Raw genomic sequence first — 18210 nt, forward strand, 5'->3', positions numbered from 1 at the left:
GATTTTTAGAAGAAGAACAACCCTGTCAACACAAGTACCACCCTTGATTTCAGACTTCTGGTCTCAAAAACCATGAGTGATAATTTTTCTATTGTGGTCCCAAGGTCTGTGAGAATTTGTTATGGCATCTCTAGAAAATAAACCACGGTCTAAGGAACACTTTGGGGTGTCATGCCCTTTATGTTCTACCAATATTCTCCATCCCAACCCAGAAAGTAATTTTCATCTGGCTTCCTTTTTAGGAAGTTGAGACAAAGTTGCTCTTTAAGAGAATCCAATAAGCATTATAATATCAGTGGGAGGTGCTTTCCATCCCCCGAAAAAGGCAACATCAGCAGTGACAGGGGTACCAGTTCCATGTCTGCTACTCAAAGAGAATCACCAGGCCAACAATGGCAGGTCAGAGAGTGACAAAACCAACATCAGATGGTTTAGTGGCGATGTTGGTAGAGTAAGGATGGTAAATTGAAAAGCAAAGAACACTAGCTTGGCAGTGCCTTACCCGGGCCAGTGGAGAGAGACAATAATGGCTCCACTCCAGCCAATCTGTGGCTGGACACTCATGTTCTTGCACGTACGTCTTGAAGATTCTCCCTCAGGCTGGTGTGGACTAGGGAAGTAGGAGAACTAGGGATTTCACTTAACATTTACAAAGCTCTTTAGTTTATACTATTTTATTTGAAAACAACTATTACTGAAGGCAGATGATATAAAAGTTTATTTATTTATTTACTTATTTATCTTTTGGAGTTGATTTTTTGCCTCAAACTTGTCTCAAGTTTATTTATTCAAGCCCATTCAAAGCTTTAATTTTCAGTAGAAGCAAAGTAACCAAGTAGTTGGAAATAGATCAATCTACCATTTTGTCATTGCTGTTGTTTGGGGTCAGTTAAATATTTGTCACTAAAATTGAAATATCCTAATTAAGAACATTTTTGACATTCCACAAGAAATCCTAAATACTCTACTTGTTAAAGACGATACTGACTTTCACAGTCAATGAGATAGGATATCTATATTGTTGGCCCAATCAGAAAACTTTTCACTGTGAATTTGATTGCACAATTTTTGCTGGTCAGTCTAGAGGAGAAAAATGCATTTGGAAGGAAAGAATAAAAAGCAGAAATCAATTGCAAGTCACTTACAACTCTTGGAAGAGTATATATGATCAAACTTGTTCTAAATTATTGTGCTCATTTTTAACGTCTGAACAGGGAATGAAGGGGAAAAGGGCAGGAAACTAACATTCTTCTGTGTTCTAGAATCTTAGTGGTAAGTAGACTTACTCTTCATGTAGTCATTTCATTTAATCCTCACCACAATCTATTTGGTTGCATTACTTATTCCTTGTTTTAGAGATGAAATATATTTATATATTTGTATATATGATATATATATGAAATATGTATATAAAGAGGTTAAATATCTTACCCAAAGTCACCCGGTTTATAAATGACATTTTGAAATAAGTTGCCATCATACATAACTTCCCTTCATCTTGGGGGCCGTGTGGGTATCCTATGAAATACCACGGCAAAATGTGAGTTTCTTCTGAGAAGTCCCACTTAAGGTTTCTATATAGGAAACATTTGTTCACAGACCGGGTGACCAGTCATTATTATCGAGCAAACATCAGCACCATCTAAATCTTGAGTGACGTCCATGAGGAAGGAGTGAGAACGTGCCAGCTTCATTAACCCCATTCTTAACAGAGTTCTTCATTAACCTGCCAATAAAGTCAATAATGGAGATCTCTGTTGTTCTAGAAATGAAACCGATTGGGTTGCTTCTTCCTCCAGGACATTTTGGCCATTTATGTTCCTGGACATTTGACTCTGAATTCTGAGACTTCCTTCTCGCCATTTGTACTTTAAAAAGGCTCTTTTCAGGGCACCTGGGTGGTGGAGTCAGTTAAGTGTCTGACTCTTGGTTTTGGCTCAGGTCATGATTTCAAGGTCATGAGACTGAGCCATGAATCAGGTCTTCCTGTGCCCTGCCTTCTTAAGTGCACAGTCTGCTTAAGACTGTCTCTTCCTCTCCCTCTTATCCTCCCCCGACCTTCTCGCTCTCTCAAATAAGTAAATAAGTCTTAAAAAAATAAAATAAAACGGCTCTTTTTCTGGTGCTTGCTCAGTTTACCAAGCTTTTCTCATGCATTAACTCATTCAAACCTTGTGACAAACCCGTGGCACATTGGAATATAGTCACTTTTCAGACCAGTAAACTGAGATTCACAGAATGTCAGTAATTTGCACAGAATCACACAAATAATGAAGAGTAGAGACAGGACTTGAACTCATGCCTTTTGACTTTCACGATGGTCCCCCTCCCTGGACCTATCTATCAAATGCCTTGGGCCACTGAGTAGTAGAGACACTAGAATACAGGTTCAGTGTTCTCTAGGGTACCATGGGTGTTTTATTTCTTCTTCTTTTTTTTTTTAAAGATTTTTATTTATTTATTTGACAGAGAGAGAGATATCACAAGTAGCCAGAGAGGCAGATCACAAGTAGCCAGAGAGGCAGGCAGAGAGAGAGGGGAAGCAGGCTCTCTGCTGATGCAGGTCTCGATCCCAGGACTCTGAGACCATGACCTGAGCCAAAGGCAGAGGCTTAACCCACTGAGCCACCCAGGTGCCCCCCATGGGTGTTTTCTAAGAAGAATGTTAATGAGGCACACATCTTATGGTGCTGCCAAGTTTAGTGCCAGACCTTGCTGCTTACTCATTGCCTCACCATACTTGAGACCTCCTTTACTCAGAGCCAAATTAAATAAAACTAGCAGATCCCAATTATTTCCTATAGTTTTTCAATAGAATCCCATACTGGCTGTGAAATAGAGAAGTTCAGATCTTTTTCTTTTGACTTTTCATCAGAAGGTGTCCAGTTCCCTGGGGATCTAGAACATGTCTCATACTCCTCAGATCTGCATATCTATCCACCTTCAAACTTCCAGACTTACAACACATTTGCTCCTTTCTAAGTCTATATAGTAAGTCTGTTTTACCAGGAGGAATGAGAATCCCTGGAGAATAAGTTAAGGACTCAGTATTCCACCTCTACAACGAAAAGTAGCTTCCCTATTAAATGGCAAATCCTTCATGTCAGAGGTTGAATAGAACAGCCCTTAAAAAAGACTTCCAGCTGGTTACATTTAAGGGGCTGGAAAAAAGGCCATTCCCAGAATATCCACTGGCTCGAGGCTGTGATGTATTTTTGATACTGAATTGGAAACATTGCACTTGTTCTTTCTCCCCCATGTAATTGCGTCCTGTGGACACGAGACATACACGTGGAAGCCTGCATGGCCCCAGTGTCCCAGTGTCCTCTGCCATCAGAACCCCACCAAACTGGCTTGCTCTCCCCACCACTGCCAGGCTGGGAAGTCCTCCTGATCATGGCCCTCTGTCAGAGGAGAAAAATGCAAGACCGAAGGCTGTTTTGCTGTTTTATTTGGCTATCACAAATTCTTCCCTGATAAAGGCTGTAAGAATGGGAAAGTAGGGGCACCTGGGTGGCTCAGTCAGTTAAGCGTCTGCACTTGGCTCAGGTCATGATCCTAGTGTCTTGGGATCGAGCCCCATATGGGGCTCCCTGCTCAGCAGGGAGTCTGCTTCTCCTTCTCCTTCTACCCCCTCCCACCATTTGTGGTCTCACTCTCCACTCTCTCAAATAAATAAATAAAATACTTAATTAAAAAAAAAAAAAAGAATGGTAAAGAGCAGTCCCTCTGGGGCAGGGGATGTGGGTTTGACTTCCCTTCAATACCTCTTTGGGATTCGCCACTGCCAACCACCACAGCTGCACCCTCCCTTGTCTCCCTCACATGACCCTATCATCCTCCTACTAGAGCCCTTCTATTCTTTCTCCTAGTTCCCTGTTAAAAGATTCTCTCAATGTTCAGGCTTTTCATCGCTGGTCATTTTTAAATCTTTTTCTCAAAAAAAATATTGAAGAATAAATAGGGCTCTGTCTTCTCCCAAATATAGCTGCTTTTACTTTTTAAAAAATAGTGTCCTATTTTTTTAAAAAGACAATAAGAGTTGGAATGTTTTGAGACACAAAGTTTTGCTGTTAATGCTACTTGCTGACTCATTTGTCCATGTATATCTGACCCTTAGTTTAGAAAGTAGCTGTAATTGTGTATTTATCTATGGAGATGACTCCCAAATCTGGATGTCTGACTGACCCTTTGTGTCAGCTTCAATAATTTACGTTGAATGACGTCCCTAACATTTTGAATTGTGAATCACACTTTTATCATCAACCATCACTAAGGAAACAGTCATAGTCACTTATCTTACAAGAGTTCAAAGAAACCAAGCAGCGAGCCAGTTCTAAGGCCAGAATCTGGTGATGTCTGGTTTGAGTGAATCATACTCAAGAAAGAAGGGTGAATCCAATCTGGAGAAGAAGGACCAAACTCAAACCCATTCCAAGCTCACATCCATAGTGAAGGGGTCTGGTTCAGGTAGGAATAGAGTGCTGTATGGCAGTGGTTCTCAGGATTGGGGAGACAGCAGAATGTTAAATCAAGGTGGTAAGTCTAGGTGAAGCAGAATAAGGCAGAAACAAGATGTAACCCTGGGGAAAAGGCAACAGGAACTTGGTAAAGGGTCATTGAGGTGAACTTGATCTCAGACATGAGTTCTAGACCTGATGCAGACCTGAAATAGGAACATCAGATTCTGACTTTGGGTGAGTTGGCCACACAGAGTGGCTGTGAGAGGTGGGGTCTGTAGGAAGAGGTCAGGGGACAGCCAGACTATGGCAAAGCCTGCCCCCGGGAGAGAAAGGTCTCCTGGAGAGCTTTAAGTCTGGGTTCTCGGTGGTGCAGGAACAAGGCAGGACTGAGTCTGCAAGAGGTGGGACTTTGTGTCTTTGGCCAAACAGGGCAAGGGCAGGGTACAGGTGAGCACTTACCAGTGGGAACATCACCTGCTTGAATCCCTAAAACTCCCAAATGGGCTTCCTGTGATGATAAATCCCTACTGCCATTTTCTCAGATATCTGAAAGCTCAGTTAGGTTTAAGTCTTCACCCCTCACTTCTTCATATCTAAGCTGCCATTAAGTCCTAATAATTGTTCCTCCATTTCACTATTAGTACCTTTCTCCCCCAAGATTTGCAACCATGCTGGTTAAGCTCCCGTTGTTTCAACTAACATATCATCCACTTAATAGTTTTCTTCTCTCCAGACTCTCCCACCAACCTATCTTGAATGGTACCAGATTTATTTTCTTAAAACCTAAAATTCTTTTATTTTTTGAATCATGCCATCCTCCTTTCCAATAGTCCCAAGGACGTGGCATTATCTACAGAATAAAGTCTAAATCCTTTCATTCAGCTTTCCAGCCATGCCATGACCTGGTCCTCACTCACTTTTCTCCTTTGAGCTCTCTCTCAGTCTTAACAAAGCTCTCTCCATTGAGATTAGCCTGCCCACTACAAATAATTCCTACAAATTTTCATCTTACAACTTCTGCCCATGTGGTGTGTGTCCTTTGGACAGTTTTACCAGCCTGGACACTTCCTCATTGCCGCTCCCATCAGCCTGACCTCACTTATTAAAATCCTGCTCACCTCTTCTCTGAACTTCCATTACCATCCCCACCCACAGTGACCCTTCCTAGCATTAACTGCCTACTCTTTTATTTTGGTACACCTATAGCCCCTTCTCTAGGTAGTGAACCATCCATGTTTCTCATACTGCCTCCTGGTAGCTAAGTGTCATTGGGGATCCTACCTTGTGATCATCAATTTCTACCAGAGCACCTATCTCCAGGGAAGATGAGTAATAACTATTTTCTCAACAAATAAGTGTTCTGGGTTTTTTTTTTTAATATGGATATTTACAAGCTGTAATGGCTGCTATTACATTGAATACACACAAGGTAGTGATCAGTTCCATTTTTCTTACACATGGTCACATTTTGAGTTGCATTCCTTCTGGTGGGAGTAGATTTGTGTGGATCCATTTACACAATTTCATGAAGTTTCCCCTATGACTGATAAAGTGGATTTGTGATATGGCTTCTTAAGGTCATAACTTCTCAAAAGAGGTGTTTTTTTGTTGTTGTTTTTTTTTTTTTTGCTTCTTTAGAGCTAACTAAACATAATGGGCTTTGAACCCACAACTTTGGCTTCTGTAACAGAACAGTTTAACCATCAGAGGCATATGGGCCCTGGTCTATTTCAGTTTGGTTCAGCTATTTTCCATATAAATTAGCCTGATTCATATAAATGAGTCCATGAGTCCATGAGTATACTCGATATAGGCAGACACCCCATTTCTCCTTCTATTCCATCCCTAGTGAGCAAAGGGAAAGATTCAATATAAAAAAATGATTTTAACTTTTCCATGGAAAGTTATGGGCAAAGGGAGATCAGAATGGGAAACAACTCAGGGAGATACAACACCCAGAGTAATGACTTCATCGTCCTCATACAAATAAATCAACTACAAAATCCCTCCTGACTTGGGTATTGGTCAAGTTACTCCCACGCTGGCTTGTGGATATATTTCTTTGGATTAATTTCCTTTCCAGTTGGGTCTTAAATAATATGTTTCTGGTCCTTAAAGCTCAGGAGAGAAATAATTCATTGTAAAAGAAAAAAAAAACACATGTGATAAAAAAATATATATATACATTGCCAGAAAATTCAACAGCAAAATGCTTCCTGAGTAGCCCTGGGGAAGCCACGCTGTGCAGAGAAATGGAAAACTCCTGTGAGGGGAAGCCAAAATACTGAAGGTGCTGCTGGAGGGACTGAGAGGCACATGGTGGGACTTCCCAGAAGGACGGGTTCCAACTTCGATGTAGGAGAACTGCTAAATATCTCAAGTTGCGTTTCTTGTCCCCTTGGTAGGATGGAAGCTGGGAGTCTAAATTAAACTATTTTTTAATTAAAAAAAATATAATATCCTCTGCTCACCTGAATTTGAGAACTGAGATTCCTTTCCACTACACAATGAGATGGAAAATCAGAAGAGTCTCACAATGATTCTAAAATGGAAATGAATCTGGACAAAAAGTTATATAATACAGAAATCAAAGGTAGGATAGAGAAAAATAACTTTAAGACTGAAAATTCTCAAATGTGATTTGCAAACAAGCCAAGAGCTGAGGGCAGAGGCTGGCTCTTTTCTGGGATTTTTAGATTTCTTCATTTGTTTAGTATAATCCAATTTTGCCCAGTTACTGGGGTTCACCCCTTGTTTTTTTTACTCTGGTGTCAGGCAGAGTAATGCAGTCAAGAGGCTCCTAGGGGGCAGCAAAGAGACCCAGATTGCATGAGATGCTCTAGCAGAAGGGCCATCAACAAGAAGATGGGGCGGGTGGGAGCTTCATTGCCCTCATCAATGAATGAGAGACTTGGGTTAATTCACTCTCAAGCAGCTGTACATCAATGCACAGGCCACCCCAGTGAGAGGAGTATTTCATCACTGGCATTAGAATTACTCGTGCCTGGATAATAAAAAACAGCCTGACTTAATCCGTTTTTATTGTTTGTAATTTCTTTCCAGATAATGCATGCCCTTATCGCCCAAGGGCTCAGACCACTCCCTCTGCTCCTCTTGATCCATCCCTGCCCGAAAGCCTTTTTCAATTCCCGAAGTCTAGGACTCTTCTTTTCCTCATCAACATTTAACGGTATCTTCTGCTTCTCTACCAGCATTTTCCTGCTGGACTGGGAGAGAGAGAGCAAACCAGGATTGTGTGGGTTACCAGCAGACATGATCTTGCAAATTGGCAGGGGAGGAGGCACGCGTTAGCCTGCCAAATGGTGAGTGTTATTGAAAGATGTAAAATACTCCATGACTTTGATAATGTGGAGAAATGGCTTGACATGAGCTCTAACTGCCAGCCAAACAGAGGAAGTGACAGCTGATCCATTAGGCCTTCTTAGTTTCCAGGCATGAAGGTTCTTGTTGGTCCCCTGTGGCTTATTCAGAATCTGGCCTCAAGTATTAATTTGCAACCTGCTAAGAGAACAGTGAACTTGGATAAATACAGATAAATACAAGTCAACACATTTTAAAATGCTCTTTTCCTTGTTTTGTTGATTTTTCTCCAATGGGTTTAGTATTCCCGAAGAGCTCTAAAGTTGCTTCTTGCATTCCTAATGCATGATTTTTACCAGCTCTGCCAACCTGGAAAAGCCCTAAGTGTGCAGAGGCAGCAACACTGAAGTTTTAGATGCCGAGGGGCCAGAGAACAGGGAGCAAAGTGGCCCAAGGGCAGAAACCTCAGAAGTGAACAGTCTCGTGTCAATTACCACCCCACTCCCCTTTACTCTGGCCTGCCCCAGACCCCAGCGATGACATGGGCTCGATGTTCATTGTTAAACCCATTCCCAATACCTAATTGCCCATCTACCTCTTCTTTTCTGTTTTCTTTTTCATCTTCTGGGTATGTCCACATTTTTTGGTTTTGGGTTCTCATTTGCCTTCCACGTTATTCTTTTTTTTTTCTTTTAGAGAAAGATGGAGAGGGAGAAGGAAAGAACCTTAAGCAGATTCCCTGCCCAGCAGATTGTGCCCTGACACAGGGAGCAATCTCACAACTCTGAGATCATGACCTGAGCTGAAATCAAGAGTCAGATGCAAAACAGACTGAGCCACCCAGGCACGGCCTTCCAGGTAATTCTTAACTCATTTATCTTTTGTCTATCTCAAAGTCCTTACTTTATAAATTTTTTTTTCTCAACCCTGATGCCACCTTTCTTTCAGTCCCTTACTATCTCAGAGTCATTGCAGGTTCTCAAAGACCTGAGACACCAGTGACCTCAGAGCCCATGACAAATACTTACACATTACAGTGGGGCCATCACTGCTGAGCCTGTGATGCCAGGAGCTGACACGGAACCTGGAGGATGAAGGATGAGGGAGGAATAAAGGATAAAGAAGGAGGGAAGACGAAGGAAACACTTCAGAACATCGCACCTCCTTTTATCCTAGGAAAGAAGCTGGGCCTAAGATGGGGCCACTCCCACACTGGGAGATTCTGAGGGGTTAGGAGGCAAGGAAATTATAAAGATGCCAGGTTAGTGTGGTGTGGAGAACAAACAGATCTTTGGGGAAAGTCTTTACAGGCAAAGAATCTGTAACAAAGATAGCATTCATATTCCATTCATGTTTTTATTGAGCTTATAGGATGTGCTAGGCACCACACAGGCACAGGGTTGAACACAATGGGCAAGGCTCTTAGTCTCATGGAGCTCACACTCTAGTACAGAAGACAGACAATTCAACCAGCCATTGACTGCAAGCATGACACATATCACAAAACCGAAGTTACAAAAAGCAGTTGGAGCATCTCAATTTGGAAGAACATTTTGACCTTGTTAGGAAATGAGGAAAAAAATCCCTAGATGGTCCTTCCAGGGAAAGCATGGGGTAGAGTAACAAAAGGGTCTGAATTCCACCAATGCACACATTCCACCACTGCGAGAGGCCAGGTTTCCCCGCTGGACAGTGGCCCTGGCTGGATTAGCCTCTGTGCAGATACAGGTGCTACTTCCATGGTGTGCAACTTCTGTAACTTCCACTTGGCTGCCTCTGCCTGTTCCCACATCTTCCCTTTCACCTGTGTCTCATTCAAGCCAGACCAGTGCCGCCTCTCACAATATTATCTCAAGGGCAGAGGCTGCAGGAAACCCACTGCCTACAAACTCATTTTAAAAAATCAATATAAGCTCTGTTTGCATTACATTGTTTCAAACTCAGTGTTCCATTAATCTACAGCCAATGATTAAGGAAGGATGGAACCAGGGTACTACTGCTGATCTGATCTGATCCCTTCGCAGAATCACAGAATGCCAAAACCTAAGGGGTCTCTGGGGACAATTTAATCCCATGGCTCTCACCTGGAGTGGGGAGTTTGTATCCGAATGCCTGGCAAAGCTTTTGCAAAGTTCACATCCTGCCTATACCCTCCTCCAATCCCGATACACTTGGGTTAGAACGAGGGAAGGAGGTTGGCAATCTGTTTAGAACATGAGCTCAGATAGTCCCAGTGTCTCAGTCCCCTCCACCCCTCCCCATGCCCTCGCTGATCTAATCCAGTTCCTCCTTTTACAGACTGTCTGGGACTAGAGAGGTTAAGCGACTGTGTTGCACTTCATTTAGCAGTAAAGCTGGGAGTGGAACATAGCTCATAATATTTTTATTGTTTTTCCATGCTTTGGGATCTAAAGGCTGGACTAGCTTTGAGGCTCTTTCCAAGCTTAATTGGCAGCTGGCATTTCTAGTGACAGCAGTGAACACAGAGAGTGTTCCAGATTTCTGCGATGGGCTGGGCCCAGGGACAGGAAGCAAACACCCGTCATATACTGGTCTGTCTCAGTGCTGCTGAAGCCATGGGTCTTTGCAGCTAGAGTAGAGTGACCCGCCACCCCTAATACATTTACTAGGTAGACTTTTACAGAAACAGGTTTACTGGTTCCTGATAGAGAGAAAAGATAGAGAAAAGTCATGATGGGAGGAGGATTTGTCTTCCTCCCCCTGAGGCTGGGGTGTAACGAGGGTCTCTCTAGTAGAACCCTCAGGTCCCAGTCCGTGTGTCTTCTTTCATGTCACCAATATCAACCTCTGCTCTGCATGTTCTTCCCAACTGACAAGAGCTGGTGATGTCAGTTTTTACACTGAAACAACAGAGAAGGAAGACTGCCCTTATGCTGACAGTGACACAGGCATTAGGCGCTCAGTCTCTCTGTCAGGAAACAGCCCTACCCTTGCAAGCAGGCCAGTGGACTGGGGCATTTTGAATATATTCTGGTTTTCTGTAGAAAACAGGAGGATAAGCATGCACATGGGCAAGTGACTAGTTAATTAAGCCCATCTTATCTCCAGCTCTGACCTTCTCACCAATCGTCAAGTCCCTGATCATCCACACATCTCTCAATAAACCGGTGAGCACAGGACTGGGAAAAAGAAAATGCACTTGGATACTGACTCTCTATGCATCCTTGAAAATGAGGAACTGCCATTATAATTGAATGACCCCTTAAGCTCATTATCTCATAAGAATCCTATAAGGTTAGTATCATTAATCTCATTTTAAAGAAAACTGAGCCTGAGAGTCATTTAATCTACTTCCTCAGATCACCTTCCGTTACCTTCCTAACAAATGATGTGATCCAGTTTATTCAGTTCCAAAAAATGTGCTTTTTTATGATATTAAAAAGAAAAAAAAATACTTGTTTCCTTTCTGCTCCTCAGTTTCCTTATCTGTGAAATATGATTATGGTACATTCACTTCAAGATTCTGTCAGCAAAATAAATTTTGTTGATCCTGAAATCCTTAGAAGTTCTATTGGGCCACTTAGTAAGGCATGAAGATACGCCTTTTCTACAGTCTGAGAGAATCCACCGAGATCCTGGGAGCTCCAGGGAAAGGGCAGCGAATTTGCCGGATACCACTGCCTTCATGGAATTTTGTCTAGTCTATTCTGGCTCCCTCTCTATATGGCATGCTAGGATTCCTGATAATTCTTCTGGACAAATAGAGTAGAAAGAAGTTTTATTTGAAAGCCAGTAAAAACGTTCATAAAAGAAGAGATTATTCCAAAATTGTACCTTCGTTCTTACTAAAAGAATATATTCGATGCTGTATATTTTCTGAGCTTCCAATTAGGTATTATGCCAGCGGAGACATGTATCCTGCAGGGAGCACAGAGAGCTGAGAAGAAATGAAAAGAGAGCACAGATGCTGGCTCCCAGGGAGGGAGAGGGTCCCAGAAAGCCAAGCCTGCATAGGCACTCTCAAGTGAAGACAATCTCGATTCCAACAGGCGTTTGACCTTTCCTTACCTTTCCACTGGAACAATCTTTAAAATAAAAAAGCAACTTAAATTACATTCTCTGTGGAGAGAGGAACATTGGTGAATGGTCTTGTCATTCTTGTGAAAAACATAGGTAAAGCTTTGGGGTACAACAACGGACCATGTAGACACAGAGGAAACTTCCACTATTCCCGCCATCTGTCCCTTCTTAAGATGCAAGGGGTCTTGGTCAGCCAGAAGGCCAACAGCTAGACCTCTATTAGAAGCAACTGTTCTTCAGTGGCCGGGGTATTTTCCCTCCTTTGTACCCACTCACCCATAAATGCATGCCGCGACACTCTCTCCCTGGGAATCAGTCTCAATGAGCATTATTTTCTTCTAGGAATCAAATTCCCAGTAATGGCCAACATGAGAAGTGGATAAAGGGGAACATTTCCCATCTGGGAACAGTAAGAATGTAATAAAGGGCATGGAGAGAGAAAGAACATGGGAATGATCTGTACAGTCAGGGAAATATGCACAGATGCACTTTACTCTTTAGCACCACAGTCAAACAGAACTTTCTGTAGGGACAGAAATGTTCTCTGTCTGCATTTAGTGCCTATCAAACACTTGAAATGTTGCTAGTGCACATGAGGAACCACATTTTAAAGTTTATTTAATTTTAATTTATGTATAGCTGCATGTGCCGAGTGGCTTCTGCATTAAACAGGGGAGGTCTAAAGGATACACATTAGGGCACCTGAGTGGCTCAGGGGTTAAGCCTCTACCTTCAGCTTGGGTCATGATCTCAGGGTCCTGAGATCGAGCCCCGCATTGGGCTCTCTGCTTGGTGGGGAACCTGCTTCCCTCTCTCTCTCTGCCTGCCTTTCTGCCTACTTGTGATCTCTTTCTGCCAAATAAATAAAATGTTTAAAAGAAAATAAAGGATACATGTTAGACAAATAAATTCTAGGCACCAGAAATCAGCCAAGCCTTCTAAACCTCAACATATCCTTCTGCTTGAGATCTAACATGCAAAATCAAACAGGTAAAAACCAAGGAGCTAAGAAATTCCATTCTTTCTGAGGGCAAACCACAGACCCTCATATCTCTTGCCTTGTTTAAGGATGAATAGCAATAAAAAGAAAATAAACATGAGACCCAAGCATGTATTTTGAGACATAAAAGCACAAACACATATTTTTCATCATGTAGTGCAGGAAACAAAAATATATTCTGAAAGTATTGCTTAATGTTGCTTAAACTCCCAATAATACTCAAGAATAGGAGTGTTCTATAAAAGGGAAGTTGAAAGATTAGCTGTTGAGACAACAAGTTGAGACAAAAAAAAAGGTAGCTGAAAATCAGGAAAAGATAAAAAAAAAGTCATGAGGTGAAATAAGGGAAGATTATAGACAGTTAAAATTCAGTCATAAGACTGCAATCTGCATGAGAAGTCCCAAAACACATAATATTGTAAAAAATCAAAGGAGGAAATCTGGAGGACACGGTTGCAAAGCTCCATTATGAGTGTAGATTAAAAAAAAATGCAGAGAGACGCAAAAAAACTGAAGTTGAGATGAGTAAATGGAACAGAAACCACAATCAAATACATAATCAGATGAAAACATTCATAAATATGAAGACAGACCCAAGGTGCAGATTGAAAGAATTGCTGAAAGTTGGCAAAACGGGTGAAAAGAAATGAAGAGCTAACATACCGTGTTTTCTTTTTTCTTAATTTATTTACTTTACAGAGGGAATGGGTGAGAGTGTGAGTTGTGAGGGAGGGGGCAGAAAGAGTGGAAGAATCTCAAGTGGCCTCTGCTGAGTGTGGAGGCCTACCCGGGGCCTGATCCCACAACCCTGAGATCACAATCTGAGCTGAAACCAAGAGCTGGATGCTTAACCCCCTGAGCCACCCAGGTGGCTCTTTTAATTCTTTTTTTTTTTAAGATTTATTTGAAGAGCCACACATACCTCTAATAAAATGTTTATATTTCAAAAGTTAATAAAAAACTAGAAGAGCGTTCGACTATACTACTCTTCCCCCAAACCTAAAAGAAAAGTGGATGACATACAAAAGAATGACACAGCTAATATTTCTGTCCAGTTCTGTAACATCATTCTTGGTAGTCAACTGTGTGTATGCACATTCGAGCTCCAGACCTTTCACTCGTCCTCAGTCTTTTCCCAGATATACAGAACAGAATCATTTTAAAATAAGAAAAAAATACTTTTAAAGTGATAATGTAATAAGGAAATTAAAATGCTAATATGTTGAAGGGGTATTATTTTTTTTTCTCAACAGGCAGAATTTCATCGATAATATTAGGGTTTTTTCCATGTTAAAATATGGATGGGGCTGCCTCTCCAGCAATTCTTTCACAGACTGTTCAAGATGATTCCATTTCGAATCCTTCATAAAACTACATTTTGAACAATATTGAGAAATTAGTCCAAAATGGGCTGTAATTTTTCATAGTTATATCTTTTATGACTGCTAAAACTGTTAAACTTTTATGTATCATGATAAAACTAGATCAGAAGATTCTTAAGGTTGAACTTCCCTTGTTAATCTTGCTCAGAGTCCACACAGGGTTTCGTGCTTAGTAGAACTTAATGATAATTTTAACATGCCTTTGTAATCTGCATTTTCAAAGTAACAATTCATTGCAGTACACTGAATTGTGTCTGTTTTCAAATATCTCTTTCCCTGAAAATTCCGAATTTGACACTTCAGATACTTTCATCTCCCAGACAGTGGTGACCTTCTCTCAGCCCTGCTTCAAGCAATCTCCATGATTTGCCCATTCTCCTTCATCCCATAGACCCTCCCTCCCGAACTTCAGACCACAGGAGAGAGCAGAGCCAGGCCTGGTGTCCCTAGGGATTGGGGAGGTATCCCTCCCTCCACCTCCCCAATCTCCCCCTCTCTCCAGTACTTTGGGACTTTTTTCTCAGTCCTGAAATCCAGAAAGTTCAGTTGATTTGAATTAGATTTCTACTGCTTGCCACTGAAAGAGACCTGACTAATTATATACATAAATAAAACTGGGGTAAAAAAAAAATGTACATAAATTTAGATTTGTAGGCTTTTTTTGGTTAGGAAGAGGTGCTTATTGTTACAATTTAATTTACTGTCTGTTCTCTTAGGAAGCGAACACCATGCTTCCACACTGGTTTAAAACTGTTTCTACGTGTACCTCTCTGGGTAATCCATTTCTGTATAGCAAATGATTCTCATTCTAAGTGGCTTAAAATAATCATTTTATTTGATCTCACCATATACTGGGTCAGGAATTGAGGCAGGACTTGCCGAGTGAGTTCTCAGCTCACTCAGAATGGGGTCAGCTGGAAGTGTTCAACCAGCAGCCGGTCTGGTCTGGCAAGTGCAAACAGTGTCACTCAGACGTCTGCTCTTGGTAAGGATGACTAGGCTCATCCGGGCACCTCTTCTGCCCCGTACAGCTCCACGGTCTCCCATGCCCGCCTCAACCCCAATCAGAATTCCTATACAACGACCTCCAGGGTTCCAAGAAAAAGGATCTGGAAACTGGCAGTCTGTAGGGCCTGAACCCACAACTGGCATGTCATGGCACCTGCTATTAGCGGGTGAAGCCAGCCCAGACTCAAAAAGGGGGACAGTGTCAAAGAATTGGTGGCCTCTTTTATCATCTGTGTCTAGTATTCTCTGAGCATGCTGAGAGCAAAATATGTCCTTTACTGATCTTTGCGTCCCTGGATCAAAAACCAGCCAGAAAACACAAGTAAGAAAGGTAAAGAAGTGCAGTCAGAATCTGGACCCTTGGAAACATCCTTAGTAGCTACACTAGCTTTGGACTGTCCCCCTCTCAGCTTCCTGATACATGAAAAGACAAACAAAAAAACTTCCACAACCATGTCTTTCAACTATTGTTAATGAAAGATCAGACTGGACTTAAGCTTCCTCATCTGTATCAGATCTTAGAACACAATTGAAAAATGTTCACAGTAGGGTTTTCTTGAAGGGGGCAAAGAGGTCCAAACAATTTTTACCTAAACCATGCTGATTTCTTAATTTCATGTTAGGGAAAATTAATTTTTTTGTATCAGAAATTAAAGAAATATACTTTTGAGTATAGGATTAGAAAACCTTAAAGGTAACCATTACAAAGTTTAAATTTTATTTAAATTGCAAATAACTAGAGGAAAAGAAAGGAAATACAGCACATATAACCCAGAGAATACAAAAGAAACAGAGAAACACAAAACAAAATGACCTAAAATTAAATATTCTGGGACTGCCAAAGTGTATAATGGTTTAATTCTTCTGGTAAAAGACAAGAACTTTCAGTAAAAATTTAAAAAAAAAAAAAGAACTAAACCCCATAGTAATACACTTTTTATAAGAGACGCAACTAAAATAAAATGACACAGAAGACTAAAAAGCTGGGGGAGTGGGGGAGCACAGTCAGATAAAATTAAAAGAAAAAAGAGTGGGACAATCTTAATAATGGAAAATATAGTCTAACATGTTAACCAAGATCAGAAAGGTTAGTTGATAATGTTAGCGATGTTAGAAATACAATATGATATGATATCATATGATATTATAGCATAACATAATATCGATGACACTTCTCTGCCAAATCATTTTGAGATGCTTTTGGTAAGAATATAGGGCTAAGCACATTTACAAGTATTGTCTTATTGAATTCTTACAACTGTACTTTACAATAGGTATCATTATACCTGAGTTACAGATGTGGAAATCAGCGATCCTGGCTTAGAGGACAAGATGAAGGTGAAGCTTTGGAGGTGCAAATGGAAACACACACACACACACACCCCTCCCTGGGCAGAGCTGTGGTCATGCTTTGAATTCTGCCCCAAACAAAGGAACCTGCAGGAATAAAGCCAGCAGTAGGCTTTCAATCCCGTGGCTGTTAGGGAGAGTGAACCCTCATTTGAAACGGCATCCAGAAGCCCTGCAGGGGGCGCGCTCGTGCAGGTGGCCCTCGTGCAGGCTGTACACCCCGCAGGAGGGAAGGAAGGAAACTGATTTTGACAAGGGAGGACATTTTTCACATGGGTTTTTATATCCTGCTTTTAAGAAAAAGAAGGAAGAGTCCTCTCTGCCCCAGCAACAGCGCAGTAACCATCACTTGCAGCCAATGAGAAGCCGCCATAATCTCGAACTTTTGTTCTTCCCCAGTGAGTTCAAATCAATCCTCCCCAGTTTCCTCCTAAAACCTAATAAAAGTTGACCTTCCCTTTGTCTTTGTGGTCTTGCCTATGGTTTGCCATAGTATGCTTGTCTCAAATTGCAATTTCCCTGCTCCTTCTGAATTAACTAATTTTTCTCATAAAGTTAATGGGTGTTTTATTTTTAAGGTTGAGAGAAGCTTTCCCTCTCTTCCTCCAGACTCCAGAGTGGGAAAGATAACAGAGATTCCCAGGCGGTGGGAAAGACCCCAGGACCTAGGGTGTGGGTGGGAGGAGGTGGTCTCCACGTGCCCACAAGAGGAGAGCTTAGCCAGAGAAGGGGTGGTTGGAAGGAAGGCTGTCCTGACCTTGCTGCAGACAGGGTTGGGTTTTGCTCGTGAGAAAAATCCCCCAGGTTCTCAGATTGGCTGAGGACTGAAAGCATTCAGGCTGCATCCTAGTACCAGTTGCTGGTACCCTGCCCCTAGGTAGGGCAGTTTGAAACAGCTTTGCTCACTCTTTAAACAGCTAAGAAATAGCTCAGGGCCTATTTTTGACTTGGTACAACTCAGCTACTGAAGTTCTTCTGCTTACAAACCATTAAATAATAACATTCAGAGGAGAAAGCAGGACTACACACCGGAGCAAAAAAACCATCAGTTATGGCTACCACCAAAAGGTGCAGCCTTACGCTTATACATTCCAGCCTGGTCATTGTTTTGGTTGGCTGGTGGGTTCAGTTGTGTTTGGACCTTGCATCAAAGTGTTTAACAAACATCATTAAGCACAAGAGGTGCGAAAAATAACCAGAAGAATTGTTGAAAGAACCAATAGGAAGAGACGTTTGATTCAGATGGAGGGAGAAAGTAAAGAGGATGCATGAAAAAATTAAAAGTGGATTTTTAAAAATGAAAAATAGCGCATGTGCTTTTGCTTATGGAAATGAGCCATTGATTGGGGCTTTTGCAAGGATTCTACAAGACAGGACCAATTGGGCAACTGCAAAGTATATTGTACAACAGCGACAACCAGGAAAGTGGTGAAAAAGGGACCACAGTGGGTATTCCTTTGATGGGCTCAGATGGGTGGGGGACGTCATGGGACGTGCTATGGAAGCATGGCCCACGTGAGCCACGGCAGCACAGTGTTTGAAGGCAAATGTGAACTAAACAGCTCACCTGTCACACGTGGGGATCATCAACACATTCACAGGGTGCTTCAAACTGCTGTATTCTAGGAAGAGGCACGGGCTATGA

General features: G+C 41.8%; 1 protein-coding gene across 2 annotated transcripts in view; it reads right to left on the minus strand.

Moving 5' to 3' along the window:
• Positions 1-1406: 1406 nt before the first annotated feature.
• The window catches only part of ZMAT4 (zinc finger matrin-type 4), a 382200-nt gene continuing 365396 nt past the window's right edge, over positions 1407-18210 (minus strand). The window contains exons 7-8 of one of the 2 annotated variants that reach the window (XM_032838006.1): positions 8813-8868; positions 1407-1726 (exon numbers count right to left, since the gene is read on the minus strand). In XM_032838006.1, coding sequence (XP_032693897.1) covers positions 1722-1726; positions 8813-8868 — 61 coding nt within the window. In that variant the 3' untranslated portion in view covers positions 1407-1721. Of the gene's footprint in view, positions 1727-7935; positions 7983-8812; positions 8869-18210 lie in introns of those variants that run through there. The other variant, XM_032838005.1, reaches the window with a different exon arrangement.

The sequence above is a fragment of the Lontra canadensis genome, unplaced genomic scaffold, assembly GCF_010015895.1.
Source record: "Lontra canadensis isolate GAN:19392208 unplaced genomic scaffold, GSC_riverotter_1.0 scaffold101, whole genome shotgun sequence".
Taxonomy (NCBI): domain Eukaryota; kingdom Metazoa; phylum Chordata; class Mammalia; order Carnivora; family Mustelidae; genus Lontra; species Lontra canadensis.